Genomic DNA, 19,080 nt, shown 5'->3' on the forward strand with positions numbered 1-19,080 from the left:
ACGCAACCATCTTAAAATAAACTTAATAAAAACACTATTTATTATATTATTTTTGGTGAAATAATTACCATTATTGAGAAATAATAACGAGTAAGTAGTAAAATATAAACATTTATTCGTGTTAGTATACAAGATATTTGTATAAATAAATATATTAACTAATAACAAATCAAATAAAACGATATTTCAACTAGATTAATTACCAGAAAAAATTTAAACGAGCTGAAGGAAAAAAAAAATTAACTAAAACCTCATTTATCCATCCTCTTTGTATATTTCACTAACAATTTTTACAACCAAATGTTCGAATAAATTGAATCTATCGGCGATCCTCAAAATATTTATGTAATTTAGGTAAACTACACGTATTTAATTATTGTTTCATGACTTAAAAAAAAAGACTTTATTTTTTTATGTAAAAAAAAGGAATACTTTTCGGAAAATTGGGATTCGTTTAATTACGTATACCAATCAAAGTATAACGAATTTTTTTTTTAAACAACAATCCATGGAATGTAATCAATAGATTAGAAAGAACAATAAATTATTAAGACATCATATATATCTATATTTTTCTAAAAGTTACATCAAGTATTGTATTTTACATACAATTGATTTTTCTTTCCCCAATAATTCCGAATCCGCTTCTTTGAACGGTGTTTCGTTAAAAAAAAAACATTTTCTGCTTTTCCTCGATTTTTTTTTTAAACAAAATACGCTATTCCGTTTTCCATATAAGAATGTTCGAAAGTAAAAAATACTCTTTGAAAGCAACAGACTATATAAATTATCATTTTTAATCTATATTTAGCCAAGCCTCCGTTTGATGGATCACATTGAACCGCGGCTTGTTGATGGGAATTCTGGAAAAGGAGAGAAATATTATATGTATATATATATATGTTTGTCTTCTGCATTGATCTAAGTAACTAGAGCCTTATTTGATATATCCTCTCAATATATTAGTCATCATCAGCCTGTCGGAGCCCACTGCTGAGTAAGGCCTCGTCTCACATGGAGAAGATTAGAGCATTAACCACCACGCTCGCTCAAGACGGGTTGACAATTTCAAACTTATAATTTGAATTTATAAGACCAGGTTTCCTCACGATGTTTTCCTTCACCGTCCGTCAGTGCTGTCTAAATACTCTTAGAAAGTACATATGACTCGGAAAAACACATTGGTGCTCGCCAGGCTTCGAACCCGCGCCCTCACGTGAGAGGCGGGCCTTTAATCTCCGGACCACCACGGCCTTCATATATGATAGTATATATATACACATGTAAGTCAGTAGATTATCTGTGTTGCACTGACCTGGAGACATGTCGCTCTTGGCGTCCTGGGCTTCCTGTAAATATACACATTAATATTAATTCCGTATATTTAATTATATCCGGATCACTACTATTTTTTTTACAGTAATTATATCCCGAGCGTGCGTTCGCTTCTGTGTCTGTGTGTGTCTGTGTGTGTGTGTGTATGTGTGTGTGTGTGTGTGTGTGTCTCTCTCTCTCTCACCGTGACGCGGCTCCTCTCTACGGTCATGGTGTTCTGCGGCAGGCTGCAGTCGGGCGTGACGCCCAGGGCGTTGTATATCTCACGCAGCATCACCAACATCGTGTCCTCGGATTCCCTGGAATAAACATACACACATGCACTAGAATGAGATATTGAATTAAACAATACGTGGAGTTATGTACATTATTGGTTATATGGAGGCTACGTAGGAGGTTACACCCAATACATATATGCTTATGTGTGTGTGTTTGTGTGTGTGTGTGTGTGTTTGTGTGTGTGTGTGTGTGTGCGTGTGTGTACTCACCAATAGCACACATGACTGGTCATAGCGAACAGATACTCATTGAATATCTCGAAGGGCGCCTCCTGCAGCACGTGGTCCACCCGCCGGCCGCCGTTCAGCTTCCCCAACTCCTCAGGAGTAGCCTTCGTTAATAATTAAAATATCAGATTTATTTATTGACACGAATAATTTGAATGGACGTACATAGTTGGACAAATAAAACTTAGTAATATATGTGGATATTTCAAAATTTCTATGTATGTATATATTTTATTTTTATATATATATATATATTTTTATAATAACTTTATAAAACATACAAGCTGTTTTAGTCAACTAATATTACTTCCTCGCTCCGCCTATAGATGGCGCTGTTGATAACGTTTAGTTGACAGAAAACACCGATAGATGGCGGTAGCAACCAATCCTTGAATAACTAATGACATTTATGCTTCTTAAGCAAAACAAAAATAAGTATATAATCGTTTTTCAAATGTTTAAATTAATACATGTCACTGTAAAACTTCGAACTGCGGTAAATCTTAAGATTTTCCAGTAAATTCTAGTATTGACCGATGAGTTGGTAAATGTTGAAAATAGGACGACTTTTTTTGACCTTTAGAATTGGGTATATGCTAGGTTTTACTGCTACCAGCTGGTAGTAGTTGGTTTTAGGAATAAAACAATGAAGAATTCTCAATTACTTACTTCAATAAACCTAAACTAACCTGAACGGACACCTCTTTCGGACATCTGCCATTAAGAATTGGTAAACCTTAGGTTCCACTGGATAATCTTAGGGTTACTAACATATTAACACAAAGAGATCAACATTTCTTGTTCATTAATAAAAAAAAATGCACATTATTGATTATAGCTATCGGTCGATTATGGCAGTACACAATATTAATTTGTTGTTCAAAAGGATAATATGATAACCTAATTAAAAAAATGTGGGAATGCTGGGAGTCTTATATATACTAAGTAATAAAAAATAATATATATATATAATGATTTTAGCTCCTGACACGTAATTACCTCATAGCGGTCGTCCTCCTCCTTGACGTCTGACGTCAGCTCCTCCTTCTCCGGCTCCTCTTGCCCGACCTTCAACAAAATACGTACGCTCACTTTTAGTATCGTTTCATTATTATTCAGTATTAATAGACACATTTCCCGTCAGTCACGACGCCGTATTTAATATCAAAGTTATACCATTTTAAGCATAATATAATTATATATATACTGTAATTTTATAAATCTAAATCTAACTTCAGCGTATAGCAAACCAAGTTCCCTTCCTTAACCAATACAAATATCCTCCTATCCCTTCGCTCCCTCTCATATCCCCCTCACCTCCGCCTGGCCCGCCTCCTTCCTCCACATACTGGTCCACGTGTTCCGTATAGACTCTATCAGCTTCTGTTTGATGTCTGCTCCGACCCTCGCCATCGTGTCCTTCAACTCTGCCATAAAAATACACACGCGTATATATAAGTACGACATTAATACGTTAAGAAACTTTAAGTTAAATTCATGCAAAACTCCTAATAGTTGTAGTACACTAGCGAAGCCACTAGATGGCGCTGTGGGAGAGATCAATACAACTTTAGTCACTGCTGTAATATATATTTTTAAATTTGTATTTGTATCGTTATCGTCGCGTCCACATCCAGAGAGGTTGGGGAGGAGGAGGAGGAGGAGGAGGAGGGGGAGGGAGGGGGAGAGAGAGAGAGATATATATATATATATATATAATGTATTATTTACCTAAATGCATTCTCTTTCTTCCCTTGTGATGTGGTATCAGATAAGGCTTAACATTCCTTAGTGACGGATTTATCATCGGCTCTAACCTGAAATAAAGAGACACTCTTGAAGATAAAGGACAAGATGACGTCACAGGAAGGAAGTTCAAAGCATCAAAACTAATTTGTGAATCAAATCCATACAGACATGCCAAATATTTTTTATAAGAAAAAAAAATATAGGTAATTCTGGTAATCCTCTCAATAAAGTCCACACTGAACCACAGGTAATTACATAAATTACCTGCGATTCAGACTCCTTACCTGTAAGCGATCGGGTCGTAGGGATGGAAGATGTTGAAGAAGTTCTTGCAGGTCGGCAGACAGAAGTCCTTGCCCAGGGTCTCCACGCCCCTTATGCATTCGAATATAGCTGGAGACGTGATGCGGGGATGTCAATTAAATTGATTATTAAGGGAGATTTAATTATATATATAATACATATACCAAGTGATTTCTTTTAAACCGAAATCAAATGTCTAAAAAAATTATGAGCCGACATATTTTTTAACTATTGAAAATATCAAATAAATCAAAGATCAATAACCATCAGCAGTAATAGATTTCCAATGGTAAATACTATAAACATGATCCTAACAAACGATATTAATAAAATACTAAGTCTTATTATAACAAAAGTTACTTTTAAAATCAATTCTTATAAAATATTGATATGTAATGAATGGGAGGGCTCACCTATGGGACTGCCGAGCGCGTAGAGAGCGTCCGGATAGAAAACCAGCCGGGGATATTTGACAGTCGGCTGGCCTGTTCCAGCGCAACCCTGGACGTACTGCTTACTGGAACTGATATCCAGTTCCTGGAACCATCCCAGATTACAATATAAACTATTGCTCTTGCATTTGCCCAATTTTATGTGTGTGAGTGTAAATTCTTTGGATTTAAGGACATTAAAAAAACATTTTACATATTAAAAATTTACATATAAATTTCTAAACCATTAAATGAAACTTCATCCCCAAGAAAATAAAAACTAAATTCATTTTACCCGATAATAAATGCAATTTACCTATCTATATACCGAACTTACCTGAGCCGTCTGGTGGCAGAGCAGGTCGTATAGAATGACACTCCCCAGGGAATGACCCCCCAATGAGACGCCGCCCTTAAATTCGGGGTTCCTCGACTTAAACAACTCATATATTCTGTTCAGCTCACTGCAGACCGTATCAACTATGGTCTGGAACAATATATATATATATTTAGGGAACACACATTTAATTTGAACCGAACCTTAAAATTCCCGAACGCACCCGAAGTGACGTCACAGCGATGACGTTTGGTTGGTACGCTTTTACGCGGGAAAGTATTTTGTCGACGTGACTTGTGTCTTTGTAAATTGAATTTAACTTATTTAAGGTGTTGCGATTTAAGATAATAATGAGTTTGTTCTAGTTAAAAGCGCTGGCTTTATGAGGCAACTTTATTTTTTCAATAATTTTGATAGAAACCTAAATATATAATAATCACTATATAAGGAATATAACTCATTCCGTAAGATTTTAATGACCGCATATGGCGGAAGCGATTTAAAATTCAATAAAAAAATATTCTTAATTTATATACAAACTTTATTTTCGTACCAAAAAAAAAATATATTATTACTTTACGTAAATTTAAAAAAATATTCGTAATATTATGTGGGAATACGGTAGTATTAATATTTAATCTAAAATTAAAATTATAACAAATTGGAATCGATAAATTACGGAAAAACAAACAAGAAATACATTTCAGAAACAACAGGTAACATGAATTTATGATATTACCGAACTTACCTTAAATGTAACATTTCTATTACCAAACTTACCTGACAGTAGACTGGGCTGGTATAGAACAGTACGTCCAGTATGGTGTCGTTGGTGAAGTTCCTTAGTCGGGGTATACTCTCGAGGGTAACTGCAGCCAGTCTCCTATCCACGCCCGTCTCACCGGAATGTAGACTCGAATGCCAGGATATTGGCAGTACCTTGGATTAGATTTATATACTACAATTATCAAAACATAATAATCATCATCATCATCAGCCTATCAGAGTCCACTGCTGAACAAAGGCTTCTTCTCACATGGTCAAGGTTAGAGCATTAATCACCACGCTCGCTAAAGACGGGTTGGCGATTTCAATCTTATAATTTGATTATAAGTCCAGGTTTCCTAACGATGTTTTCCCTCACCGCCCCTCAGTGGTGTCTAAATACTGTTAGAAAGTACATATGACTCGGTAGAGATCACATTGGTACTTGCCAGGTATCGAACCCGCGCCCTCACGTGAGAGGCGGGCCTTTAACCTCCGGGCCACGACTATCAATCAAGACTATATGAAATTCGTGATATTTATCGTTAAAAAGCAGGACTGTGACAGAAATTAATGTAATAAAGCTAACTACCTACATTACACTTGACTTCATATTATTATTGACCAAAATACCGAGCAAGTACAGCTAATACAGAACAAATTATACATCTGCTGCGTCTCGACTGACCAAATACTATCTCTTTAGTATTCATATACATAAAAGTTAATGAAATTAAAAGTATATATATTATTTTACAATAGCTATCTGTCGGTGAGAATCCAATCAGAATGGATTCAGCCGTTTCAAAGATTAGCTGAAACTAACAGACGTATAATGAAAATAAAGAAATGCGCCTTTAGTAAACGTATAATATATGATACTTTAGGTACAAAAAAAACATATTTTTTTTCTTATATAACAAACAGACAGTTGTTTTTGGGGTTTATGTATATGAATTAACAAAACTCCATTAAGATCTGTCGAGCAGCGGTCGTAGGAGTTAAGAACTCACCTCCACTCTACCGATGAGGCCGCTGTCGTACGAATTCTTATAATGTGACTGAATCAGTTGAAGGCTGGTTGTCCTGAAGTCGTCCACTGAAAGAATAAATAAATATATATATATTATATAGCGAATTCTATCCAGATGACTGGACCAATGAAGATGTAAACTTAATAAATATAAAATTAAAACTCACCGACTTCCTCCACCGACCGGAAACGCATGTCGCAAGCGGATCCGACGCCATGACACAGCAACAGCAGGTGGTCTATGCTGGACGGCTCTGTATCCTCGATTTCCGATTCAACGCAGCCTCTTCTAACCACACGGGGGCGCATTGCTGATTGCTATAAATATATATATATATATATATACGACATCACAGTACAAAAACATTTTAAAAAATTCAAAAAGAACCATGTTCCAACTGAAGCTGCTAGCTGTTTTTTCATACATTTAATTTAAAGTAATTTTTTTTTAAATAAACCCTTTTATATATTCCATTACTAGTTGTATGTGAATACTGAATACTTAATATATACCTATATACTAATGTATATTCCAAATTTACATTTAAATAAAACTAATAGTTCCGGAAATCACTACGTGTTTTTTTTTATTATTTCCGGTCACTCCACAGCAACCGTGATCACGGGCGGACGAGATGAAAATATCACAAAGTTTAAAATAATAAGGAACGCGTATTGATAAAAAAATATATAGGTTTTATTTAAATACATACACTAGCTACTTACAAAGAATACATACAAGTTAATTTCTTTCTCAGAAAAAACCCACACTATATAATAAATTATATATAAACGATTTTAGATTCTTTGCATTTTAATTTTCATATATTTAGGATACTATGCTTGTCTATCGAATCCTACATAGACTATAAAACGCCCTAGATGAAACCATCTACAAAACCTATCTATAGATGCATTTTAACTAACAATTTTCTCCTTCTGGTTTCTGTATTCACCAGCGCCGTGTACGAGGAAGATGAGATGGTCTATTTTGTTGAGCTGATCGCCGGCTACCTTAATTTTTGGAGGGTTCCTGTACACTCGCTTACCAAAGGTAAACAGCTGGGAAGCGACAGGTAATTCGGGGAATGTCAGGTAAGGTAGGTAATATTTAACTAAGTCATAGAACTACTTTGTTTTTTTCAAACCTAAATCCAGTTACATACTTAGAACTGTTGCAAAATAGATAAAATTTATCAGATTAGGCAAATTTTTTTTTTGGTTTCCACACAGTTTACGTCCAAAAACAAAATGGATGTTTTTTAGACGACATTATAGTTAGCGTTATTACCGGCGTCGAGCCGAACGAGTCTGTGGGGCTGGTCTGCAGGAAGTGTACCATGACCGCGGGACCGTGCATCACCACCATTTCGTTGTTCGGCAGCATCAGACGCCTGTGCCACTCCCCCGTCGTTACACCGTGGTGGTATTCCTCCTGTATTATAAAACTCATATAATTTTATATTTAATTACTCAAGACAGACATTATAAGACATTTAACCTCTAATTTCTCAGCAACCGACTCGGCATACGGCACGTATCTCGCGTCTATGTTCCCTTTGTAAAACCAGCTACATCTGAAATGTAATCAATAAACTTACCTTTGTAATCGAACGTAATCAATGGACTTACCCGTGGCGGTATTACTAAACTTACCTCATAACGTTCGTTGGTTTCTCCGACCAGTATACTGGAATTCTAAGGCGTCCAACTACGTTCACGTCAAATCTACCCCCGTCTGTTGCTACAACTGTATTTTCGTTTAGGTCAGCTACAAGTAGTAAAAAAAAATTTGGTATTACTTAATAATATACATATTTTTATTATTTAAGTTACCTTTAGACTAATATTTTTTTTGGCACATCACATCTGAACATAATAACATATTTAAAAAGTCAAAGATTACCTGCGATCGCTTTTACAAAACATATGTACTTCTGCGAGCGTTCTAAGCCCACTCAACAAAACCTTTTATTTTGTTTAATGTAAGTATAACTTGTAAGCATTATATATATAATTATTTTCACAACTCACGGCTCATAAACGCGTTTTCCAGTGCTCTGGAATCGGCGACTGAAAACCCGCGCCATATCGATTTGCCCTCGCAGTCGACTCGATAGAACCAGTGATGCTTCACCGGCGAGTACTCAGACGAACTCCGGTTCTGCAACGATTTTCACAATAAATTTCATATAATTTCATTATATTTCAAAATGAGACTATCTTGAAAAATACCTCTGAAGATACAACGACACCTTCGTTTGTGTCGTTGTAAGAGGGGTCGCAAAAGTTTATGGTCACAGATTTCTTTATGTCATCTTTTTTGGTTTCCATATTCGCATCCCCTTTTTTGCTGTCGGACGTATCCATGCAGGTTTTTGGTTTGGAATAATTGCAATTTAAGTCTCGTTTGATTGTGTCACAGCAATATTTGCAATTCTTTATAACGTCGTCTATGTTAAGGCTTGCGCCGTTCGTGTTGCCTAATTCATTGGGTTGGTCGTAGTCGTAGTTGGTTTTAATATGATTTTCGCTTAAATCTATCGATGATTTCGGTTCGCCGACTTTTATAGTGTCTATATCGTATTCGACTGTGAAATAGTTGACGGTCCTGACTACGTCGTTTGGGGTGAAACTTTTATAGGACGCTAAATCGCGAACTAGGTTCATTTGTGATGTGTTTTGTGGAATGCTTGGCCCTTTGGTGGAATCTGATTGGAAGAAATTTTTTACACTACTCTGAATGGAATCGAAATGTTCGGGTTTGTGCCTGTAATGGTTTTGTGATTGGCTTAATTCAAAAAAAGACTTCGAGTGGTCTGGCTGAGGCGGTGATGAAAAATAGCTAGAGAGCCGACTGAAATTGCTGTAAACATCTGCATTAGCAGAATTTTCAGCGCATAAAAATAAATTTGAAGATTCGGACAAGGTATTAGCAGCAGGCGTAGTCTCTACGGTTTTGTTGTCGAATACTGAGGGTATATCGTCGGAAATTTCACGTTTGGGTTCAATAATACTTGAAAAATCTGGCAATCTGTCCGCTTTTGTTGCTGTAGTGTCATGATCAAAAGAACTTATCGTCTCAATTTCTGTCGCCACAACGTTTAACGGAGCGCTGCTAGCTTGCGAAAAAGTTTTCGAAATCGATAAAGATGTTTGAGTGGACGTTTCTGGTACGTGAACTATATTTCCCATCTTAAATTCAACTGCTGGTTCCGTGGATGGAATCCCTGCGAGGTTTTTATTGAACTCATCTTCGAATCCCGGTGGAATGGTCGATGTTATATTAGCGTTGAATGCCATCGCCGTTGGTGAGGTCAGGGAATTTTTGTAATGATTCTCGACCGCGTAATTTCCAGTATCGAAATATGACGCGATCGTCACTGCTGGACTAGTGGATGTGGCTAAGGTTATGGGTTTAACGGCTTTCTGCAGCTCACCGTCATCAATCACATCCGTGGACGTTTCCATTTGTTTGAACCTTTCCACTCTATTCGTAAACGTGTCGACATCTTGCGGCGCATCTTCTGAAAGTTTCTCCCTTTCTTTGTATTCAATTTTATCATCATCGGTCTCCGACGGTTCAATAACAAACTCCTCGTATATCGGAAAATCCTTTTTAGCGTCTTGCTCAATAGAATGGACATCGAGTCCGCTCTCATCGGAATTGTTGTCTTCCTCCGGCGGCGCTGTGGGTATACTCAACTGGCGCGGAAGGACTACAGCGTCGTCCTGGGAAATTTTATACTCTGCTTTAATTTCGTCACTGGCATTAGCGGGAACTTTTTCAAAAAATAATGAATTGTCGCCATAGAAGCCGATAGCTGGAGCCGTTTCACCCACTGACCATCCAAAGTTAATGGCGGCGGGGAAATTGTTATCTTTAAGTTCGACGGAGGGGGGTTGCTTCATAGTTTCTATAATGTCTTCTGGTATATGAGATATTTCTGCAAACTGATTCGAGAAATTGGATATATCCGGCACGGTGGTGACGATCGCTGCACCTACAGCAGTCGGGAAGTCAACCGGATATGCTAACTGTATAGGCGCGGTAATGTTCTCAATTAACTGTGTGGTTAAATCCGCTCCCTTATCCTCGGTCCAAATATTGAGATCAGTGGTTTGACTATCGAGCGGTTTTTCATCATTTTCTATTGGCATAGTTTTGTCAAAGAAGCTCGACCTTCGTTCAAACTTTGCCATATTATCGACAGCATCGTATAGAGAGATATTATCCATTTTATTTTCTATGTTTTGTATAGCAGCTGATTCGTTGTTGGATGTTGGTAGAGATGAGGAGGATATCTTCGATAAATCGAATGAAGGCACAGGGGGTAGCAGAGGTGGTTGGTCAAATAATGAAAACAATGGAGTCTCATTTAAAGCATTTTGAACAGTAGACGGAGTGGGGGGCTGAAGATTTTCACTTTTAGCCTTTAATACCGTACATAAGCCTTTGAAATCAGCTGATTCTGAAAGGCCTTGGATAACGTGACTGGTGCTTATTACGCTTTGAGTATTTTGATTAATAAATTCATTCTTTAATTCCAATCCATGACTAGCTGTTGGAGCTGGAGAATTGAAGAAGCATTTCAACGAGTCATTTGCCAATGGATTACAATCAGCGACTTCGATAAAGTCCTTTTTAGAAGTAGCCAGTGGGCATATTGGATGTGGGTAGTCGAAAAAGGATTTCAAGGGATCCAAAGCAGCATCAGGGGCGGCTGATGTTATATAATTATCATTTTCCAGAGCAGATTCCACCACGACCGGCGTTTGGCAGTCGAAGACTTTCTTCAGGGTGGAATCAGCCACGGATTGTAATTCCTTTATGATGTCACTGTTGGACGTCAAAGTTTTATCATCCGTGTTAAAGTTGACAGGTTTAACATCCTTGCACGATTTTTGTGGTGGTTGTATCACTTTGTCAGGGAAACCGTAATTGCTTTCAAGGGAGTCAGTAACTGCTATTCCCTCGACGTCACATTTTTCAGTTATCTTTACCGGATTAAAGTTAGATACGACTTTTTCACTATGTACAACGTTGCCTGTTATTCCGAATTCGTCAAGTGCGCTTTTGGCAGTTTCCACTAGCTGTGTATCGTCAATGGCTGTCTGTTTTTCCTTTTCTTGAGGATTTCCACCAGACTGAACGTATTCCGGACTACATGATGCGGCGGTACCCATCAATGGTTGGGCGTTTGTGGGCTGAACGCTATCGTTATTAATCGGGGCCGCTGGTATGTAAGCATCTGTTGTTGATAAGTTTGTGTTGGACGGATAGTTTGAGTAGAAATCGTTTGAGTAACCCTGGGGTGGATTGAAATACTCTTGTTTGGGATAATACTGTTGATTGTTGTACAGCTGGTGGGTCTGTAGTTGGTAATTGTACGGATTTGACTGCTGATATTCGTTTTCTATGTTGGGTACAAATACTTCTAAAGCAGCGCTTTCGTGAGGTGGAAAGTTCTGATAGTTCCCAGAGATTGAATGGAAGCTAGATTCCGTTGGGTTGTTTTGATCAATTTTCGATTCATTGTAAGCGGGGTCGAAGAATGTGGTTACGGTGTTTTGTATTTTGTTGATATCGATCGAGCTGAGTTTAGACTTCAACGATCCGATAATGCCGAATCCTTTCGGTTCTGAGGGCGGGGGCGGGGGCGGGGGTTGTTCATATCTTTCTGTAGTCGGTCTGCTTAAATCGAATGCCGTATTAAAATCGGTTTGTTCGTGAGTTTTTACTTGCGGTAAATATGGATCGACCGCTGACTGCCCGGCTAAATGTATCGAGCTGTTTATGTCGTATGACGGGTTTTGGATGACTGGTGGATTGTAATCTACAGACAATGGAGGAACTGATAAGGGGTCATTATGGAACAGCGATCCCGAAAAAGGAGTAGCGTCAACTGGCTGTATGGTTGGTTTTATGTTATTACTAATGCTCCCAAACCCTTCTATTGGACCAGAATAATACTGAGGTCTTTTTTTGATCATTCTATAGTTGAGGTTGCCAGTTAGTTTTGGTGGTTCTGGGATCGCTTTTGGAGGCTCTGGGACCGTACTCGTGCTGTGAAATGGAGTTACTGTACTTTGTGCAATGGACCCGGTTTGGCCTTCTTGTGGGGGGGAGTTATAAGTTGTTTGCGATATATTTGCGGGGCTGAAGAATAGTGGAGCTAAGATTTGTTCAGTCTTTTCGGGTTGATTTAGATTTACATTTTGGTTTACTATATTAACGGGTTTAGTAGCTTCTGAGTATGGACTAAATACATTAGGAAGTTTAATGGCCTCTGACCCTACTTTTGATTCAATGGGATTATTTTGTTGAAGTGGAACATCCATTGTACTTGTTGGTTGTGTGAAAAATGATGAATTAACAACGTCCTGAGAAGGAAACGTTCCTGTTGTTTGGATATACGGATTGCAAAGTCCAGAACCTTCTGTTTGGACTATTGGAGCGTTGTATATGGAATCTTGCTGCGGATATTGCGTTAAAATGGTTTGTGGTTCTTTACTTGCACCTAGCGGACCAATATCAGACACGTTTGGGACAAAAATATTATCAGGCAAAGGAATGTTTGAGGTTTGATTCTTGATTACTGGCTGATGCGCGCCTATACGCCTTGCTACTGACGGCGGGAGCACAGATCTCCCTGATGATTGACTGTCTCTTCGCGGTAAACTACTAAACATTGGCGGTGGTGGAATTATTGCGGATGGTTCTTGGGATATCGGAATAAATTTGTTGAACGAGTTATTGATGGTGTCCTGTAGATTTTCCTGAATATTTATTTCTTCTGTGTGGCCTAACGCTTCTGTATCAGAAGTCGCAGTTTCTGTGTGACTCTTATTATACATATTTTCTTTTATATTTAAAGTTTCTCGCTGTTGAATGGGCATATTATGGAATACATTCATGTTTATCCCTTCCTGACGCTGGTCAGAATTCATACTGTGAGAGAACTGTTCTGTTTGAAGAGCATTTTCATTGAACATATCGTAAGCCTTCATTTCTTCCTTCCTATCTACGACTTCCTCTTCCGCCACATCCCCTTCTTTCCCGTCTTTGATACTCATGTCTGGTGTGAAATAGTTCGTCGTTTGACCGACAGACGGCATACTGAACGTGTGTACATTATTATCACTGGAGATAATTCCAGGTATCTGTGCGTAGACCTTCTTCTTAGTAGTGATGCGGTAATTTGATGTGTTACCTGAAACAAATAACAATTCTCTTAGTTTTGTGATTCATATGCCTCAAATTAGTGACTTAAAAATAACGCTCTTAGGGACTCAAGTCCGCTCATCTAAAGTTCTGCTATATATAGTTTCCCAGAAAAAACAACACGAATTCTCGTAATGTTATTTGTGTATCAAAATTATATGAGTAATGAGTGAAAAATTATTATAATAACTAAAAAAAAAAAACATTGATGGCATCGACCCCGAGATCGTTAACAAAAATAAAAAAAAAATAATAACATTCAACAATAATTGCTTGTGAAATTCGAATTGACCCGAGGCAGAAGCCTTCCGCGTATAAACATTAATTACATAAAATTACGCGAGGCCATAGGCATGGTGTACACGTTTGGGACTGTTGATATTTAATTAAGTCTCACAATATAGAATGATATATAGAGGATCACATCGAAAAAAAATTCACAAAAGACATGTTTTTGGTATGATTAAATTAAAAAAAAAAAAATCTCAGGAGGAACCAGACAAAATGTTAATACCAACTGACAGACAATCTGATCCCGTCAGCCCGTGATCACGGTTGCTGCAAAGTAACCGAAACGTCGGGTGTATGCAGTATAACAAAAAAAAAATTAAAAAAAACGCGGTTTACGTCCGAAAATATTACTTTCATTTATGAGAATCAAGACATCCATTAATGTCATATATGTCATTATTATTAAAGCCTATTTACATCATATATTTTTTGTTCTTTTCATATAAAATTCTTTTAAATATAAATTTTAACATCCATAATAAAGAAGCGCTTACTTTTCCATATACACGAACAATACACAGATTCATAAAGATTACTTGTACAAAATTTTCATTGTTTCATTTAGGAAAAAACTTTAGTTCGATTAATAGATAGCAATTTTGAAAACTTCACTGCGTCAGATATAAGAAAATTTCCCACGCACATAAATGTCGGCCCTATGACCTCACGCGTGTAAACAGTGACCTTAGGATCGTGTCTGTTTAATGCGAAATAAGCAATCCATCACGAGATACGTGCGCGCCCTAGATATGTGTGTAGGGAGTGTTATTAAATAAATATCTAGATAAAACTATAATAATCAATCAATACATATCATAAAACAAAGTCCCAGGCCGCGTCTGTCTGTCTGTGTGTTCGCGATAAACGAAAAAACTACTACACCGATCATCAAACAGTTATCACCACCCGATAGCGCGATTCTCGAGGAAGGTTTTAGTATATAATTTGTTAAGTTTTATATTAACTTGTGTGTACATTGACGATATTTGTTGAAGATGTTGGGAAGAGATGAGCCGTCTGAGAGCTTTTAACGAAAACGATGCCTAAGGTCTTCGAGATATAACAAAATAATGTATGGTGGAATTGTGTATCTTATATAGGTCTACAGAAAAGTCCGCGGTGGCATATGTCTATACCTTAAGGATAACATACTATATCCATTTTACAACCTTTAAAAATTGGCATTCCTAAAGCGTTTATTGGAAAGCTATTTACATAAATACGGTATTAAGTCTTATCAAAATAAATTACTTCGCTTTCAAGCCTACATCAGTATCTGTAAATTACTTTTTACATCATTTAAATCGTGCGTACCATTCTAAAATTATCATAATATAAGTTTAAAAATTCTTAAAATTAAATAGGCTATTTTATGTTTTTTGTAAATAGTGTGTGCGAAGCCGGGGCTGGTAACTAGTCCATAATAAACATGCTTTGAGAAAAATCCTGTACTTGTAATCAAGTGTTAACTGCTTGTATTGAAAGTGCTTATTACAAGTGAAGTGAAAATTGATAGATATTTGTGACAGACAGACAGGGTTTTTATGTAATCATCATCAGCCTATCGGCGCCCACTACTGGGCACAGGCCTCTTCTCGCATGGAGAAGGTTAGAGCATTAATCACGACGCTCGCTCAAGGCGGATCGGAGGATTTTAACTTACTTATAAAAATAAGACCAAAATTATTTTATTAGGTGAACGAATTACAAAACATAGTCTTTTTATATAGTTATAGATTTATGCTAGCGTTTATATATATATATATATATATATACGCGAACGGAGTCACGGGAAAAAACGATAGTTGATACCAAAAAAAAACGCAAAAAATGTGATTAAGCCAGTGTTATGCGAATGTTCACGTCAATTCAAATTTAAAAAATCCCGTAACCTGTAGACTGAAACATTTTTTAGGTCAAAAAATGATTACCTTTGAAATATATATTTTTTTAAAAGCTAGCACTGAAAACAAGCTGTTCGTAACAAGCACGAAAAAGATAAATTGATATCAAAATTTTTGAGTTTTTTTACACCTTCAAATAAAACTTTTTCTTATACCCGGCTGTTTTTTTATTATTACATTACACGATCCCGACGTCTCTGTTACTTCGCAGCAACCGTGATCACGGGCGGATGAAAGTGTCCATCACGTATTTTTAAATCGCTCTAAACACAACGATTTTGATATTAATTACATCAAGTATATTATATTCTATAAATTGTCAGAGTTATATATGTGTAAGGCAGGAAAAAATACTAAGATCATAATATTGACTGAATGGATTAATGAGTTTACCATTAGTTTTACACCGTGTAACTAAATACGTGACGTTATCGGTTTTTCGTTTAGACAAGTCGATGCTATCATGAGCTGATTAATGAATGAAAACTAACAATACGCTGTTTTTTAGCCAGCAAATTTGTTGTAGGGCACTTGACATGTTATATCAGCTATATGGTCCTGGTTGAGGAGTTTATGCTGTATGGGAAGATGGAGACATGTCTTCAAATAAAACTCTACTCACTTGATACGGGCGGTTCCGTCAGCGGTGGTGCACTCGGAGCCGAGGGTCCAGGTCCTGGTGCAGAGACCGTCATATCCTGAAGTTGTGCGTGTTGGCAATTCTTACTATCATCAGATATTTGATCTTTGTTCTTTAAGCTTAACATATTCGAGAAAGAGCTGAACACGGCGCTCGCGACCTGAGGTAGAACGCTTGGCAGTTGCGAAAAGTTTTGCGCTATATCAGCCGTCAGGCTGTTCTGGATGTCCTCCTGGACCAGTTTATCCGGCTCGTTGAGGTTTATCTCCTCCAGATTCTCCTCAACCTGGAGATTAGCGTTTTGGTCCTCTTTAAGGTTACTGTTAATCGGTGCGCTCACGTATCTAGTGCCTTGTAACCTCACAAAATATTCGTTAAAGTCAAAATCGTCATCAGATTTGATGCTATCTTTAGACTTACAAGTCATATAATTTTCTTTGATATTTGCGTTTTGCGATTGTTTTTGTTGTTCCAACTGATTTATATTGGACAGTTGTCTCGGCTGTGTGGATGCGAAAGCGGCGTCGCCGGACGGAAAATTTGTGATATCGTGATCGGAGTGCCCCAGGGTAACGTTTTGGAACAAGTTTCGTTCATCTGAAACAAAGAATCCAACGTAAGTACCACTTAATGGAATAAAAGCAACAACAGGAGAAGCACCTTCGCATTTTTTCTTTATTCGTTTGAAAAAATCAGCTCTCGGTGCAGGTTGAGTGAAGCGAATTCAGTGTTTCGGTACGGAACCTTTTTTTTAGGGACATGAGTTTAATTTTCCAGCTATATATTTGAAAATGGTGGCCCAATCAAAATTTTTTTTTGATGTTAATCACCCCCAGATAACTGGGCTATCGAACACGAACAAAAAAAAACCTCGACTCTATCGGATCATCTCCCGCGGATGAATGACCCAAGTATAGCGTTCCGCTCGCTTCACTCCATATATGAAACCGTCTTTATAAGGATGACTAATAAAATTGCTATAAATTGAAAGTCTGTCCTGACCCACATAGAGCCAAACCTTTTCCCTTTTTTGGGAAATCATTTGTGACAACGAAAAACCTATTTGCTTAGCCGTATCTGCATTTATCTATGTGACCCAAAAAATACACAATATATTGCAACAGTCCATGCAGTTATAAATATATATATATGTATATATATATATATATATATATATATATATAAAAGAATATAATTCTTTGCAATTGCTATTAACTTCTGTCTCTGCAAATCAATTTCAAGAACTGGATGAGGTCTCATTATTTATGAGATCTTATGTATTACATACTTTTCTTTAAAATACAATATTCATAGGAATTTTATTTATCACTTTAAATCCTTAGTCGTGGTGGTCCAGAGGTTAAACGCCCGCCTCTCATTCATGAAGGCGCGGGTTCGAACCTGACAAGTACAAATGCGATTTTTCTGAGTTAAATATATTTTCTGAGAGCATTTAGACACCACTGAAAGACGGTGAAGGAAAGCATCGCGAGGAAACCTGGACTTATAATATCAAATTATAAGTTTGAAATCGCCAATCCACTTTGAGCGAGCGTGGTGATTAATGCTCTAACCCTCTCAATGTGAGAAGATGCCTTAGCTCAGCAGTGGGCTGCGATAGGCTGATGATGATGATGAAATCCAAATAGATACTTGCACCCTATTTCAATAAACCGTTCAGACTAGCTACAAATCTATACTTTACCGTATAATCGCTCAGTTACGAAATACTTGCCAGAACATGTCAGAGCTCATATAATTACAATACTTAACATATTATTAGCTTTCTGTTGAAACATAAATGGTTTCCAATGATTTAGATTTCCCGCAGTTATATCACAAATAAAGTTTACTTCGTCCTTACTACAAGTTCGGATGTTCTTACAACTATGTTATATTAACGAAAAACTCTATACTGTTGGTGTTTAGTTTGAAGACAACCGGTGGTTCGTTTAAATGTAACTAATTTTTTCGGATATACCTACTTACTACGCGTGCTTTATTTTATGTTAAAACTACAGACAGACACTCACGTGTCGTCTGCCCATAATCATAGTTGCTGAAAAGTAACCGAAACGTCGGGAGAATGTAGTTTTTTACAATAATAAAGCACGCGTAGTAGGTATATCCGAAAAATATTAGTTTCATTTAAATGAATAAAAGTCTTGAAAGACTTAGATCTCATTAACAGGTGGTTATAAGTGACCATCATCAGCCTATCGGATCCTATATATATATATATATATATATATATACATATATATTCTTGCGTGATTGCGTTAAGTATCCCTATATAATGACCATATACAGTTTAGAGCTATAGTCATTCACACATACGATAAACAGACAAAGGCGCGGTTAGAGATAATTACAAAAGTTTATGACTAACAACAATTTGAACTTAAAATATCTAAACACTAGCTTATTCTTCTGGCTTTACCTTTATAATATAATTATAATATACATTGTTTATTTATAAAGGGCACGTCTCACATGGAGAAGGTTAGAGCATTAACCACCACGCTCGCTCAAGGCGGATTGGCGATTTCATTCTATAATTT

General features: G+C 37.0%; 2 protein-coding genes across 3 annotated transcripts in view; both read right to left on the reverse strand.

Moving 5' to 3' along the window:
• Nucleotides 1-95: 95 nt before the first annotated feature.
• Nucleotides 96-10,553, reverse strand: LOC116778545 (uncharacterized). 2 transcript variants are annotated; one of them, XM_061525708.1, is made up of 19 exons: nt 8,695-10,553; nt 8,494-8,623; nt 8,116-8,230; nt 7,961-8,036; nt 7,751-7,894; nt 7,387-7,521; nt 6,627-6,777; nt 6,440-6,525; nt 5,442-5,600; nt 4,662-4,811; nt 4,307-4,430; nt 3,875-3,983; nt 3,573-3,658; nt 3,159-3,268; nt 2,841-2,909; nt 1,824-1,945; nt 1,520-1,634; nt 1,316-1,349; nt 96-863 (listed from the first exon to the last, which is right to left on the reverse strand). In XM_061525708.1, the coding sequence occupies exons 1-19, from the start codon at nt 10,369-10,371 to the stop codon at nt 832-834; spliced, it is 3,624 nt and encodes a 1,207-aa protein (XP_061381692.1). In that variant the 5' UTR covers nt 10,372-10,553; the 3' UTR covers nt 96-831. The 2 variants fall into 2 exon arrangements, with proteins under 2 accessions (XP_061381692.1, XP_061381693.1); XM_061525709.1 differs by lacking the exon at nt 7,387-7,521.
• LOC133319861 (uncharacterized) overlaps nt 10,377-19,080 on the reverse strand; it is a 42,963-nt gene continuing 34,259 nt past the window's right edge. Inside the window, exons 2-4 of the mRNA XM_061525735.1 lie at nt 16,502-17,116; nt 10,468-13,673; nt 10,377-10,388 (exon numbers count right to left, since the gene is read on the reverse strand). Coding sequence (XP_061381719.1) covers nt 10,377-10,388; nt 10,468-13,673; nt 16,502-17,116 — 3,833 coding nt within the window. The remainder of the gene's footprint in view (nt 10,389-10,467; nt 13,674-16,501; nt 17,117-19,080) is intronic.

This window comes from Danaus plexippus, chromosome 31, assembly GCF_018135715.1.
Source record: "Danaus plexippus chromosome 31, MEX_DaPlex, whole genome shotgun sequence".
NCBI classification, from domain to species: Eukaryota; Metazoa; Arthropoda; class Insecta; order Lepidoptera; family Nymphalidae; genus Danaus; species Danaus plexippus.

Bases quoted from the DNA above. Each gene is read 5' to 3' on its own strand.
- LOC116778545 (XM_061525708.1), bottom strand. From the start codon at position 10,371: ATGAAGCAACCCCCCTCCGTCGAACTTAAAGATAACAATTTCCCCGCC. The intron at 8,624-8,694 runs GTATTTTTCAAG...AAATCGTTGCAG, and splicing joins GTGTCGTTGTATCTTCAGAG to AACCGGAGTTCGTCTGAGTA. The intron at 3,984-4,306 runs GTGAGCCCTCCC...TCACGTCTCCAG, and splicing joins CGCGCTCGGCAGTCCCATAG to CTATATTCGAATGCATAAGG.